The sequence below is a fragment of the Kogia breviceps genome, chromosome X, assembly GCF_026419965.1.
Source record: "Kogia breviceps isolate mKogBre1 chromosome X, mKogBre1 haplotype 1, whole genome shotgun sequence".
In the NCBI taxonomy this organism is placed as follows: Eukaryota; Metazoa; Chordata; class Mammalia; order Artiodactyla; family Physeteridae; genus Kogia; species Kogia breviceps.
The window spans coordinates 67,492,541-67,508,172 of NC_081330.1; the positions used below are offsets into that span (position 1 = coordinate 67,492,541).

Consider the following 15,632-nt stretch of genomic DNA (forward strand, 5'->3'; position numbering starts at 1 on the left):
ATAAAGGTGTGATGCACATTCAAAATGAGATGAAAAATGTCATACAGCTGATTTTTACCCTTCTCCCAGAGACCTCTAGAGGTGGTGTTTCTTCCCTGTAGCCCAACACAGACATTGCCATCAGCCTCTTGGCTCTCTAAATCCTCCTGTTGGTTCTCCGCAGCGGGCATTACCCCTTTCAGGAAACTTTCCCTGCTTACCCCAGCCCTGTGTGACCTCTGCCTTGGTGGTTCCGTGCACAAGCATTCTAGTCTGTGATCACATACACTGTGCAACTTAGCACTTTCTATCATACAGTCGTATTTGCTCTTTCATGTGTGTATGCTCATATGTGAGGTTTCTCTGTTGGGTACTTAGATTTGGATGAACTTTTATAGTTTTTGGTTTTGATTTTTAAGTGAGCCGCTACCTAAGCTATTTGTTTTACCAATCAGTTGGGGAAATAGTGGATGTGACTGAGGAGCACCAGGAGGAACAATCCTGAACCCAAAACCTTCTCCCACCAGTACTTCATGGTGCCTGAGTACTCAATGAGACTTTTATTCCTTTGGTTCTTGTTTCCAGACAGCATTTGCTTTGAAAATGCAAATAACCCTATACTCCCACCTCAGTAAATATCAGTAAAGAGGCCAGGGATTTCAAAGCAAGATATCTCAGAGGCTGCTCTGGAGAAGAGGGAGCTCCAAGAATGCCTTCCACACTTCAACTAGAGCCACTCTTATTTTATGGACTGAATTTATCCTAAAACTTTCTTTATAGACCATTCAGATTCAAAAAGAATTCTTCTTGAAAACCATTCTTTTAGGGCACTAGATTTCAAACTTTATTGTACATAGGAATCCTCTGGAAGGCTTGTTAACATGCAGATTGTTGGGCCCCACACCCAGTGATTCTGATTTGGCAGGTCTGGGGTACGACCTGATCTCTTACATTTCTAACAAGTGCTCAGATGATGCTGCTGGTGAAGAGACCATATACTCTAAGGATTGTTGCTCTCTAGGAGAAACACTGGCAGAGGAGGGGTGTGGGGGTTTGGAGAGGGAGTGGGAGAACACCTCCAGAAGGGAAGTTGACTGGTTCAAAAAAAAATCATTCTCCCCATTGATTGCTGTTTTTTTTTGAATCCTGTCATCTTCATATGTTAAGTAAGAAGCCACCAATTAGGGTTTCTGACCTTCAGGCTTTGGGCCCTAACCAAATCCCAAAGGAGGGTTTCTCTATGCTTAGTCCTAAGCACAAATGGGTGTTTCCATAAGGGCTGTTGGTCCAGGCCTTTCTGAAGCTTTGATTCACCACTAAATTTAAAGTCATAGAACCAGAAGGAACTTCAGATAGGGCCCCTAGATAATGCTAATATTGTAGATAGTGGGTCACCTAGCCTAGGCAGGGTGATGCCAACAGCAAGAGATTCTAATGAGTAGCGAAAGAAGCTAACCAACCTTCTAATCCTAAGTGTACAAATGAACAGAATTAGACAGTGGTTACAATATAAAGACAATTTTATTGCCAATAAAAGCCTTTACTAACTCATTTATCCTGTTTCAGTAGGACCTTATTCTTTCTGATGAAAATCCAGTCATAGCATCTCTCATTAAAAATAAAATTATTTTGAAATAAATAAATATATAAAATAAATAGCATATACATTTCATAAATAGTTTGTCCTTATGCACAGTATCCATGCTTACATTTTAATATCATTTTCTTACAGCCTACCCCATCTCCCACTTCCAATGGCAGGGAAACTGCATGTCAGGACAGATGAGAAATCTGCAGAGCCAGTGCAGGGATGGCTTACAGCAGGGCTGTAGCCCCAAGGATTTTCTTAATGAGACTTCTCCAAAGCTCTGTAGGTAGCATCTATGGCAGATTCCTTGGTCTTTCATTTACCTACTGTCAAGGTATTTGGGTAGATTGTGGGGCAAGACACCTCTGGCCCTTGGCGGGGGCCCCCATTCTTTCTTGTGCCACCTCAGGGGAAAGAACAGAGTAAAGAAAAAAGTATATACAAGATTCCCTCTAGACCTCCCCCTCCCCCCACATCCCTCCCCAAAATAACCCAACCTTGATATACACTTTGAACAACAAGGGAACAGCTGGGTCGAGTTGAACAGTAAGTGCTTCTCTGTTATCTAAATTGATAGGAAAGAAGATTGAAAAGCTATGAGTATAGTGCTTCCAGAGACAACTGTGGCCCCAGAGTATACAGGTCACAGACGTCACATTAGGGGTCCGTTACCTATAGCGGAAAAGGTCTCTGGACATGGAGGGCAACTTAGAAGGATCTACTGGCCTGGGTAAAAAGTGAGTGAATTTCTGGTGTCGTTTAGTCCTGTATCCCTCCCGGGGTGAGCCGTCTTTATTCAGGGCCACATAATACTGTCTCTCCGAGTCCGAGTGTTTGTACAAGGTGGAGGCATAGGTGTTGTACCAGTTTTCTTCAAACTGTTCCCGGAAAACACATTCACGTGTGAGTTTCTTCTGTGAGGGTGAGAAAATAAAGCAGAGCCCATTATATGACTATTTCTCCCATCCCAGCTTGCTGGTGGAGAAACTAAAATAGTAATAGTATATTGATATTAGAATATTTCAGTTCTATCTCCCGGTATTCTTGAAGCATCTTCTTTCCAAACAGCACAAAACAGCCCTGTCGGTATCACTTTCACCCTCTTTTGTGAGCCACGCAAAAATGTTTCTGGTGATATTTTTTCTGAAGGCAGGAGACTGAAAGAGATGGGCTCACCTGGTACTTTGAGCCTGAGAATTTCTGCTATGGCTTCCCAATGTCCCACTGGCACCCCTGAGTTTTCTCCCTACTTGCTAATGATGTTCAAATCCACTGAGATTGCAGTCAACCATGTCAACTGACAGGCAAAGGCCTCGGATCTATATAAAGCTCCATGGGAGGTGAGCTGTGATCTCTCCTAATGAAGGGTCTCAGGCCTGTCAGTTGGAAAGCTCAGAAAAGATCTCCTTGAAAAGTTCCTCCAATCTGGCTACTTCAAGCTGGCAGCTCCTGGGTCTCTTGCCTCTGTCCCTTCTCACACTTGATCCAACCACCATACTACTTGCTGGGGTTTTGCCGATACTGAGTGCTGGGGACAGGCCTATCTCTTAGGTGTCAGGGAAGAATGTGCTCTGATTTCATGGGGTGCAGGCAGCCAGTAAGTATGCTCTGTGACTCAAAAGCCAAAGCCAGGAGTTGGGATCCTCTGAAAGGGTTAAGATCAGCAAAGTCATCATTCCCCAGCTCTGGGCTGGCTTCCAAAATAGTGAACATGCACTGCAGCCAACCCAGTCCTAGCTGGGGACTTTAGGGCTGTCACCAGACCCTGGAACCCTCACTCTTCATTTGTTTGTTTATTTTGTTTGGCCTTTGGGGTTCAGCTGAAGCAATCTGGACATCAAGGACTGTGTCGTTAATCTCAGAATCCTCAATCTGAAGGCCAGCTCTACCACTGCCTATTTTTGTGCCAGCCAGTTGGCTACTCCTCTGGGTACCCATCACAAATAAGATGTGCTCCTTGGGAGAGTTAATGCCCCAAACCCTTACCATCTACTGACAAACCATTACAGCTTCCTATTATTATCAGATGAGCTGGCCCTCTAATGGATAAGGCGAAAGCAAATGTACTACAGAAAAGCTTCTGTTTTGATGGAGGCTGACAGAAAAGCTTCTGTTTTGATGGAGGCTGAATGAGTGAAAGTGTTATGTAGCAAGTTCCTGGGCAGTCAAGAACTGACTAGAAGACACTAATCCTTTAAAGTTGACCAAAGTGCTTTCAAGTGCTAGATGAATGTTTTGCCTTACATTGTCCAAACACTTGTGGTAACAGCTGCCGAGGACAAAAAACCTTAAACTTACCGACCCATAGAGTTCTCCTCGCTCGTTCATTCCTAAATACAGGCCAGAGTCCACTCCCCGGATGCTGATCAGCCCCACAGCCAGGCTGATAAACTCCAGAATTCCTAGAGCAAAAAAGTGAATGCCATTTCCATCACTGATATCAAGCTAAGAGGAAACTGTTCAGGTGACATGAGCTATTAGTCCTTTATGCCCAACTGGAGGCCAGCTCTGTGTGCCTTTGGTGAATTACCTGATGAAACCATCTTTTGCAGCAAGAATGGAACCTCAGAGAAGGCACTGAGTCTCTCTGGGCCTCGGCTTGTCCATATGTAAAATGGGGGACACAATCTCTGCCTCTATTCAACACTCTTAGGCATATTATAAGGAAAAGACCATGAGAAGGCTTTGGCTACAGAAGCTCCATAATTAAAAGGTACTATTGCTGTTAAATACCACTGTTTCAAGAACTGGGAGGGCAGCTTTCAAAATGAAAGAATGTGGCCAGGTTTCTGTATCTTCCCAAAGTCACTTCCCTCCTCCCCAGAGCACACAGCATTACCTTGTTGTCCTCTAGGCTGAACTTGTTTTGCAGCCTCTTAGCTCCCATGTCCTTAAATCCACATGAGGCTGTCAACTGCCTGTAACTGACTCTAACAAAGGCCACACAGGCCACTCACCAAGTTTGTTCCTCCAGCCTATGGCAGGAAGCAAAACTTGGCCTGGTGAGAGCTTTCTCCTCAAAAGTACTCTTGGCCAGTGCAGCCTCAGGCTGACAGGCCTGTCATTCTCCCCTTCCCTCTTGAGGATTTTAAATTTATCTATGGCAAAGAGTTGGCAGGTAGTATTAGACTTGATACTGATGTGAGATGTTGCAGCTTTAAGGGAAAAGGGAAGATATTCAGAAATGTCCCTCTAGCTGACAAAGTTAGAGGTGAGGATTTGAAAACGTTTTCATTTACCCAGCAGTAGTAGGGGGGAAAAAAGAAATCGACTACTAAGAGGGAAAAAAGAACCAGAACTGAAATCCTGGTGATACTGAAGACTTCACAGTTTTGTTCTAAGATAGCACATCTATTATTTGGATACAGATGTAATGGTCAACTAGATTTCTCTTTGATGTTCTCTAACCATGTTTTTCAACATACAGACCAAAACGTGATACTATTGACTCATATAGGCATCCAAAGGTATGAAATGAGCTCATATCTGGCTGTCTTTCTCATCCAAAAATGTAATTCTTAAGGGTAATAATATTCTATGTAATCTACACAGGAAGTGGGACTGATTCCTTAAAGATCACTTTAAAAAATTAAGTGGGCAATTGTGAAATCAGGTTCAGATCTCCAGTGGGAAGTCTCCTGAAGAGCCCCAATGACGTGGGCTGGTGGGTGGGCATTCAGGTATGGAAGCTTTTAGGGCACACTCGGACCTATTTGGAGAATGTAACACTCTTCTGCTGCCATTGTATAGAACACTCAGAACGTGGCCTTTGGCTTCTAGCATTGACATCCTCCAAGTTTTAGTCTCAGTCTGGTTGTTACTAACTCTTGTAGTACAAAAAAAGAGTTTTGGGAAAGGATATTGACACAAGATGGTAGGAGGGGAAGGGAAAATACCTGGTGCCAAGTAGGGCTTAAGCAGATACTGATTTAGTGGACCAAAACCTTTAGTTACACTGCACAGGGTTCTGATTTTGGTTCTGCCCTGTTTAACATTTTAATAAATGACTTATAAGAGGACATAGGGGGACTGTTTACCCTAGTTCCAGAAGACATACAGCTGAGAGGGCAACAATAAAAATCCAAAGAGATTTCAAGAGAATGGAAAAATGGGCTGACTCCAACAAAGTAAGCTTTAATTAGAATAAATGTAAAGTCCTGCACTTTGGTCCCCAAACCAGTTACCCAAGATGTTTTGTGTTTGGGGTTTTGTTGAGGAAGGGTGAGCCTCAAGTACAGTATGAGTCAATCATACTCCTTATTTCATGGCCTATTATCATAATTGGTCTGAGTAAAGGCTTTTTTATTTATCTATCTCTTTCTTTTTATTTCCATACACTTCTCCCCCTCTCCTCTCCCCTTCAGGCAACCACGTATACTTTCTTGAAAACATGGACTGTTCTTTTGTGTTTTCGTGCATTTTTACTAAATGCAAGTCTGCTCAGCTTTGGAATGGGGAGACGTGGCTTAGCAAAACATGCACAACAATGGTGTACAGAATTTGAACAAGGTAACCTCAGTATGGCTGATTCATGAGATTATTAAAAAGCTAATGTGAAGCTAGTCATGTAAAAATTAAAAACTGCTAAAAGCTAATGTAAAAAAAATAGAAAAAAAAGAAAAAAAACCTAATGTGATCTAAGGCTGTATTGATCAAGATCTAGTAACTGGCATAAGGGAGGGGATTGCCCCATTCTGCTCTGCCTCAGATCACAATGAGAGTGCCGTTTCTAGTTCTACTGTGTTTAGAGAGGGCTATGGAAACACAGGAGGGTGTTCAAAGGAGAGTGGCCAGTATGGCCAGGAAACGAGAAGCCAGGTCATGATTCAGTTCTGGGTGCTAAACTTTGAGGGATACCAACCCGCTGAAGCCTTTGGTTCTTTGCTTAGGCAGCTTACTTCTGAGCTTCTGAGTCTTAGTTCCCTCATTCTCTATCTCATGTCTCTGACCACCCTGAGCTCATTAAGTAGCAGAGGGCAGCTTGTGATCTCACCATCCAAAACCTGGTATGAGAACAAATCACGAAACCCAAGAGGTGTGGCCATTTGAGTCACCACCGTTTTTCTCCAGCTCTCTGTTAACCCTGATGCCAAAGGACAGATCATAGAGGAAGTCACTTGCGTTGTGTCCAGTAACAGGGGTCTCCAACAGCTGGAATCATCCCTGCCCAGCTGTCTTTGGGCATCATTTCCCTTTGCCAACTTTCCTATTAGCTGGATTCAAACTGTGGGAACCCAGTGGCACATGATGATGGAACAGATATTCCTAAACCTTCTCCTGAATTCCAGCCAGCATGAAGGGAGAAAGAAAACAAGCCATTTTCACATTTTCCCAACTACAGCTGGAGAGGGGTGTTAACAGCAAAACGTTGAAGCAAAGTATTAAGTAGACAAAGTTTGATCTCAGTACTTTCACCCTCTTCAAAGCCCAGGACCTCCCTCTCTCCTGCCTCATTTGACCTGTCCACCTCAGGTTCTGACCTGTGTTCAACAGTTTCCAGACTCTTCTCTTCTTACACCTTTTGCCCCATGGCTTCAGTGAAAACAGATCTGTTCTGGGTCCCACTGCTTCAGAACCTAGCTAGATGACTGGCCTAGTATGTCATTTAATCTGACTCCATAACTCGCCTGAATGCCCTCAGCCATCCTTTCAGCCCTTCAGGGCCAAGACAGTGCTGTTTTGGCACCTTGCCAAATAAGAACCATATCACTCAGGCACCAGAGCAGCTGCACGAGCCTGTTCCATCCCACCTGGCGGGAGGCCTCTCCTCCAGTCTGGCTCCCAAGCTCTGCTCTGCCAGCCCACAGGTGCCCCTCAGGAATGTCAGGATCCCTGTGAACCTCATGTAAATGCCACCAGCCAGCCAGGCAGAGATTGAAATACTCCTGGCTACTGATTGCAGAATAGGGGGATGGGGTGGGGGTGTGGGGGAGGGGAGGGGAGGAGGAGCATAGGCTGTGCCAACAGGTTATTATTTGGAGTCGAGGCTGCTCTTGGGCTCAGCCTGACTCATTCTGAACACATGGATTCCAGGGTAATCCTTGGGGGCCCTGCTCTCCAATTACAACAAATAGCTATTTACTTTACATGGCCTTTGGAGACTACCTCCTCCCCCCAAGCAGAAATCTATAATATTTTATATCTTAAGTCTGGCCTACTTTACCCTGCTGGAATGTTGACTGCTAAAGCACTTATGGAATGTTAAAGTTTCGATTTATTGAATACCCTGGCTGATTAACTCAAATGTGGAGGGAGGAGAGAGTTAGCAAACTCAAACGCCACCTCTTTCTTTGCCAAAAGCTAAACTGAGAAAGAGTAAATGTGTGCTTGCAAGTTGGCAGGGGACGTTACAAAGACACAGCTTTGACCAGTTATCATTTCCTTTACAGGAAATACACGGAACTGCCAGGAAGCCAGGGAAGGAGGAAAGGGAAAAGGTGATGCAGAGGTGGTCTCTGTCAGTATGTGTGTGTGTGTGCGCGCGTGTGCTTAAGGCAAAACCCAAAATGAAACAGTGAAGCAGCAGTGAAAACACCCCTTCCTCCTGCCAGTTTTATTTCCTTTGGTTTCTCCTTAAACTTAACACCCTTAGCAGACCTGGGAGATGAAAAGAAATCAAGATGTGTCCTTAGGGAGGTAATTAAAGACCACTTATCCCAAGAGCCTATTACTGCTTTATGTTGACCTTGTAGGTTACTGGGCTCAGTTTAGGCACAGAATCAGACAAACACTTGTAGCTGCTGGGAGTCAAGCTCACAGTTTCTCTACCTCTGCCGCCCCCACCTCACATTTCTCCATCATTTCAGAATTTTTATTCTAAATCTCAGGAATGAGCTACCCCAATATCTTTAGGCCATTTCTGGGAGCTTTGGGGGGCTCTGAGGCCAGGGTGGGAATCCCATTCCTTCTGAAGAGGAACAAAAGGGGATTGCAAAGTCACTAGTGATGGAAGGGAAAGGAGCTAAGTTAACCCTCCCTCTCCCCTCACCCCACCCCACCTTGTCACCCTTTTGAGGACCTGCTGCAAGTTTATACAGACACCTGCACCCCTCCATTACCCTCACCCCACACATAACCTACTGTACTCCAGCTCTCCAAGTGCATTTTTCCAAGATGACATAGACCTCATTAGGGTTCCTGCTTGCTCCCAGCAAGGAAGACCAGCGCTGGCCCTAAGTTGTTTGCTAGGCTTAGCCTTGCCCAGGAATAGGCCTCTGCCCCCCTCCCGATCCACCCCAGACTTTTTATGGTGCACTGGGGTGCAGCTCTAGCAAGGCACAGGGAATAGGAGGATAGGGAGGTTTGGGGGAAGTGAGGGAGGATGGGATAAAGAAGGGAAGAGTATCATGCCTGATGGTAGGCAAAGCCTCTCACTGGCTTAGATGGTGTCTTGGCCCATAGGGTCCTTGGGAGGAAGTAGAGGGCATTGGGAGATGCGGGGACCCAAGGAAGGGTAGCTGTCACAGCATCGGAATAACAGTTTAGTAGATGATAGGAAATTGAAAATGAAAATGGCCAAATTATTGAGGAGTGAACACATTTGCTTAGAAACCCAATGATCTCTGTCCGAGGTCAAGGTTTATATTAATTGTGTTCTGTATGTGAGACAGGCAGCTGTGCCCTTTGAACAATCTGCAGAGTGCCAGGCAGAGAAAATCCTGGATGGAGGCTGGGTGTCTTCTGCCCTGGGCCCAGGAGACACCTGTTTTGGGGGCTGGGAGTGGGCCCAGAACGGTTTCCCCTCTGAGGTAAGGAGTCCAGAGGTAGCTCCGGCAAAAGCTGCCCCAGGGCTTGTGCCCTTACACAGTGGGCACCCGGAGGCTTTCCTAGTTTCTCTAATACCCAGCTCCCACCGTGCTGTCGGGATTGGCCCTCAACACGGGCAGAGCAACACAGAGGCAGACAGGTGCCACGGCTGCCGCGTCCCCGCGGGCCAAAATCGACTTGGGTGTGGGCCGTCCACACGCCGTATCCACGGCCCACGAAGGCTCCAGTTTCAGGTAATCTGCCGTGACAACCCAGCTGCCCTGGAGGCTCAGCCTCACGCTGTAGCCACGGTCCCCGACCTCCTTGGCGGATGCTCCTACCCCTCTCCCAGCTCCACCTGCTTTCCTCGGAAGCGCAGCGTCCAGGTCCCAGAACAATCCCCTAGCTCCCGGGGGAGGGAGGGTGGAGTGGGGAAAGGAGAAGCCGAACCTCAAGGCGCCCCCGCCGCCTCCCGAGAGTGTCTGAGGGTGTCAGGCGCCCCGATGCCTCTGCGCGGCTCAAGTCCGCACCGTCGCGTCCCGCCTGCCCAGCGTCCCCGGCGGCCTCCCACCTCGAAGGGCTCAGACGGCGCCGAGCCGAGGGGCGGGGGGGGGGGGCGGTCCGCGGGCCCCAAGCCGGAGCCTCGAGCCGTCGGCTCCCCAGCGCGCCGTCTGCTCGCCTCCCGTCCCTCCCGGCCGCGTCCTCACCGAAGCGGCTGTGGTCGTGGCGGGTGCCGTGCACCGTGCCGTTGGGGAAGATCTCCAGGTGGAAGCCGGTGCGGCAGTAGAGCTGGCGGCGTCGCAGGATCCCCTTCAAGTGGGCGAAGTCGGTGGGTGAGCCGCGCTGCAGCTTCCCCTCGATCTGGCCCAGGCGCTCGTTCAGGAAACCTGGGGAGTCAGCTAAAGGCAAGTTCCCCAGAGACGAGGAGAAGCCGTGAAGATCCCAGTCCAAGGAAGCGAAGACCCCCCCCACCTCAGCCATGGCGGGGCGCGCGGGGCCGAGTCCGGGCCGCGGGGCGCGAACTGCCTCTCCCCGCCGCGGGCGCGGGCGACTCGGCGGCGCTCGCTTGCTAGCTCGCTCCGCGCTCTGCCGAGCTGCAGTCGACGTCTGTTCTTGTCCAAGGAACTTCTCAGCGGCGGGGAGCGTGGGGCAGCGCGCTCCTGACCTTGCGCTCAGTCAAAGTGCCGCTTCCCCTCCGCATCCATCTCCCCAGGCCTCTCATAGCTGGCTTCGTCGAGCTATCAGATGCAAACGGCACTTTATATACATACCCACTCCCCTTACATTGACATATTGGATATTTAAATATAAGCCACACCTCAATGGCATCCCCTCGGAGATTGGTGTGTGGGTTTTTCTTTTTTTTCCTCCTCGTATCCTTTTGGCTCTTTTTGGGAGAGGGGGGGTGGAGTGGGAGAGAGCGAGCGAGCTTCACTCCCTCTTTTATTATGAAAAAAATGGCAGGAAAAAGCTACACATTGCAGTGAAGCATAACTGCTTTTGGCAGGTTTTTCTGAAACTGCTGATGAAATAACGGAGCCCAGTGCGTGGAGGCTGTTGGCGTCCACTGCCACTCAGGCCTGTTGCGTGGAGGTCTGCCTGTTGCGCTGGGGCAGCACCCACCTCCCACGCGGCCTCCGGCTGCTCGCCTTTGGAAAGTGGCGTGAGACCCGGGCTGGGGGGTTCACGCGTTCGTGAGCCTCTCTTGTTCCCCGGCCGGTCGGAGGCTGCAGAAGGGGCGCCTGGCCTGGGTCAGTGGCTCCCTGGTTTCTTTGTTCTGTTGCCCCCTAGTCCCACTCCCCACCTGTAGATCGGCAGGGGGCTGAGGCAGTAAAGAATCCGGAAACGCATGCAGTTGCAAAATGTGGGATTGGGGGTGTTGGTTCCTGTAGGCACCCAGGCTGGGGGCCTTAAGGGGTCTGGGAGGAGCGGGAAGCCCCACGGAGGAAAGAAGGCTTTTTTTTTTTTAAAGGGACGTTACAGCTTAGGAAAAGGAGGGGGGAGTAAGAAATAGAAAGCGATCTTTTTGAAAAATGATCTCCTCTGGCTTTCTGGGCGCGCTTTTACAAGGCTCTCGAGAGCAAGCTTGATGAGAGACCATTGGAAGTCTGGTGGGGGTTTTCCCCCACTTCTTTTCTTGTTGGAAACAGGTGTTTCCTCGCTCTGTCCTGTGCCCTCCTCGGAGATATTCTGTCAGGAAGAGCGGCAGTTGGGGCGGGAACTGGAGGCAGCAAGGGCAACAGGCAGCGTTGAGAAGACCTGGGGAGCAGGTGCCCGGCCTGCCCCGCGCCCCTACCCGGCACCAGAACCCTGGGGCCCCTCTCAGGGCCTCGCGCTCAGCGTCCTGCTCGCCTGCCTATTAAACTGCGTTGTCTGCAGTTTGCACCCGCATGGGGGCTCTGGCTACCTTCCCTGGCTCCGGCTCCATCAGGAGAAACTGAAAGAGCGAGCACCCCATCCCCGCCACTCGTTTGCAGCGCCTCCTGCTGGAGAACCCGTGTCTCGCGGCGAGTTGGAATTCAGTCTCCAGGAGAGGAGAAAACCGACTCAGCTCAATTCAGTCAGTGCAATTTAAGGTCCTGCTCCTCGGCTCACACGGGCACCCTGTGCTCAGTCTCCAGAACTGTAGCAATTCTTGGTTTGGAACATCGTGGCTTGGTTCTGGTGTGCCTCCCTAGCTCAGACAGAACCTACAGAGCCAAGCACAAGGTCTGGCACGTGGTAGGTGCTCAGAATTCATCTTCTGGTGTGCACCCAGTAGTGGGGAACACAGATGCAAGTAATCTTCCGACTCTACAGGACACAGAAATGCAAAAGATGGCGTCTGTATTGGAGTGTTTACGGATGAAATGGCAGACTATCAACGATTTGCTTTAAAATAATCTAGAGTGAGAAAGCAGGAGGAATGGAGGTTTAGATGAGATAATGACATTGTTCATGTTACTAATTATTGAAGCTGGGTGATGGGTACATGGGTGTTCATTATATATGTCCTCTAATCTCTCTATAAACATACACACGTGAAATTTCCATAATAAAAGCTTTAAAAAATGGGACTGACATGAAACAACAAAGAAATCCTTCTTTCCTTCTTCATTCTTTCCTTCAAAGAGTTTGTGGATTTAGTGAGGAGGTGGCGCAGAGGTTAAGCTAAGTATATAAATGACTAGAATTCAGGCAGTTTAAGGTGCACAGTACTGTGTGGATTCAGAAAGCAGAGAGAAGGTTGATCTGGGGGTTTAGAGCCGGGTTCTGGACCAAAGTGGCCTTTGTGATGGATGTGCCTTGATGGGAAGATGGGGAAGATCTTGCAAATTCAGATGCGCCACTTCCAGAGAGGGGAAAATAGTAATGAAGCAAGTGGAGAAATTTTAATTGGTAAAGACTAATTCCTGGGGGTTTTGGTGAATGTCAAATGAAATAATGTGATGAAACTGCTTTGAGAAGTATGTGATGTGAAGGAGTTACATGTCTCTATGATTATATAAATCACACACTGATAATGGTCAAAGCCCATTTCTTCAACAGTCACTTCAGATAATTTCTACATTCTTTGTCCCCCAATATTCCCAAAGTCACCAATTGCAGTTGCATATCTGGAGTCCTACTTGTCCAAATATCAGAGATATAAGCATTCCATTGCCCTTCTTGGGTTCTATTTTTTTCATTTTTTAAACATCTTCATTGGAGTACAATTGCGTGTCAGTTTCTGCTTTATAACAAAGTGAATCAGCTATACATATATCCCCATATCTCCTCCCTCTTGCGTCTCCCTCTTTTGAGATTAAGCTGACTGATAATTCTGTTTAAGTAATGTTTCCATGAAGTATCCCAATTGGCAGAGCACTTTCATGAAAGTTATTTAATTTTCACAACCTTGTGGAGTAGGTGGTACCATTATCCCTATTTTAGAGGTGAAGTTAAGTGACTAGCACAGAATCATATAACTAATAAGGAGCAGAGTCATCATTTAATCTCAGATCCACTGGGGGCAATTTACTGTCAATTTATGGGCCTTGGGATTATGCAAAGATTGGCATGTGAAGGACAGTGAGATTTCAGAATATTTTTGTTTATCGAATATCCTCAGCAGGACACAACCTCAGGGCAGCATTGTGCTGGATGCATGGGATGAGAGGAAAATGTACATTAAAAAAAGAAGCGACCCTCTCTGCATTCAGGATGTCACTTGTAAAGTGAAGATAACTGTACCCCTTCACAGTGGTATTACGAAGATGAAATAAAATAACTAATGGAAAGTGCCCAGCATTCTGTCCAGCACACGGAAGATAACTCAACACATCTGAGGTTCTGTCCTCCTTTCCCAATATCTCACAGGGCTAATGTGAAAAATTAAGCAACCTATGTGGAAAGGACATGGAAAAATAAAACTCCATTAAAAAAATGGGAGTTCTGACTCAGGCTGTAAGTGACCAGAGGCTGAGGGCAGCCTGCTGGGATCTGTTCCTTGAGGAAAGAGATGGTGAAGCTAATACTTCTGATGTTCACCTCCCCCTCCCCCTGCCCCAACGTACGCCTCGGAGTGGGGAAAAGATGTCTGGAATTGTTGCTCTGCCCAGTTCTTCATTTTCCCGACAGCTTATAAATGTTTTTCCCTTCCTAATACATTTTCCCTGATAACGGGCAGCAGGAGCTGTACTGCTTGGCAAATCCAGCAGGGAGTGCAGTTAACTCCATCACTTGCTCCAGTTTATTTAGTACTTACTTTGGATTAAGCATTGCCCTGGGCACTTTACGTGCATTATCTCCCTAAACCTTATCAAAACTCTAAGGAAGAGTTTTGTTTTGTTTTTTGGCCACACCATGCAGCTTGTGGGACCTTAGTTCCCCAAGGGATTGAACCCGGGCCCTCGGCAGTGAAAGCATGGAGTCCTAACCACTGGACCACCAGGGAATTCTCTAAGGCAGCGGTCCCCAACCTTTTTGGCACCAGGAACCGGTTTCGTGGAAGACAATTTTCCACGCACCGGGCAGGGGTGGGAAGAGATGGTTTCAGGATGATTCAAGCACATTACGTTTATTGTGCACTTTATTTTTATTATTATTATTACACTGTAATATATACTGAAATAATTATACAACTCACCCTAATGCAGAATCAGTGGGAGCCCTGAGATTGTTTTCCTGCAACTAGACGGTCCCATCTGGGGGTGATGGGAGACAGTGACACCCGAGGTGTGTTGCTTATGTCCAGTCTCCTCCGTGATCTCGTTTTGGTTGCTGTCTCTGCAGAAAACCCTGCTTCACAAAGATAGGATGCTGGAAATGGAAGCAGGCTTTTCACTGCTTTTGCGGCAATCTCAGGATATTCCGCCTTGACTTTAATCCAGAATGTATGGAGAATTGAAGTTGCCTCAAACATACTTTTAAGGCCACCGTCATTTGCGATCTCAAGCAGTTGATCCTCTTCTAGCACGGACAAAGTCGATTCACCTGGCTTATTCACAAATGGGTCACGGATCCATTCCTTCCCAGTTCGGGGGTCTTTTGTGGTTGGGAAGTAATGCTCAAACTCTTTTGAAAGCTGAGATAGGTGATCATGCACCAGCTGGGAGAAAGAAGGCCCTGGTTCAGTCTCTTTCAAAATCTCTGCTCATGTTTGAAACGTCAGAAATCCCAATGTTCACTTGTTGCCCCCATAATTCCAGTTTGGCTTTGAATGCAGCCACTTTATCTGCCGACTTGAACACAGTTGTCGTTCTCCTCTGAAGTGACAGAGTGAGTTCATTGAGCAGATTGAATATGTCACACAAGTAAGCAAGTTTTGCAACCCATTCTGTGTCACTGAAATGTGCTGCCAGTGGTGACTGTTTTTCTAAAAGAAATCTCTGGAGCGGCTCTCATAACTCAAAAACTCTGGCCAGTGATCCACCTTTAGAAAGCCATCCCACTTCGTTGTATAAAAGAAGACGTGTGTGCTCTGTGTCCATCTCCTCACAGAGCTGCTCGAACAGACGTGAGTTAAGGGCCCGTACTTTAATGTGGTTGATAATTTTAATCACATCCTGCAAAACGTTGCTAAGTTCAGGTGACATTTTTCAGCTAGCCAGCATTTCTCTATGGATGACACAGTGCATAGACTCACATTCAGGAGAGATCTCTTTGACCCGAGTAGTGAAACCAGAAAGCCGTCCTGTCGTGGCAGCCACTCCATCCGTGCATATACTGACACAAAATGACCAATTCAGTTTTCCTGATATGTAACCATTCAAAGACTTCAATAGTTCTCCAGCTGTGGTGTTGGTTGGCAACAAAAGTGCACATAACATATCCTCATGCACATCCTCCTGAAAAATAT

The 15,632-nt window shown here is 47.3% G+C and overlaps 1 protein-coding gene across 1 annotated transcript; it reads right to left on the reverse strand.

Moving 5' to 3' along the window:
- Nucleotides 1-1,557: 1,557 nt before the first annotated feature.
- On the reverse strand, nucleotides 1,558-10,294 carry FGF16 (fibroblast growth factor 16). The gene is made up of 3 exons (XM_059050765.2): nucleotides 10,021-10,294; nucleotides 3,866-3,969; nucleotides 1,558-2,481 (listed from the first exon to the last, which is right to left on the reverse strand). Exons 1-3 carry the CDS (start codon nucleotides 10,292-10,294, stop codon nucleotides 2,236-2,238), a joined length of 624 nt encoding a protein of 207 aa, XP_058906748.1. The 3' UTR covers nucleotides 1,558-2,235.
- Between the last annotated feature and the right edge of the window lie 5,338 nt (nucleotides 10,295-15,632).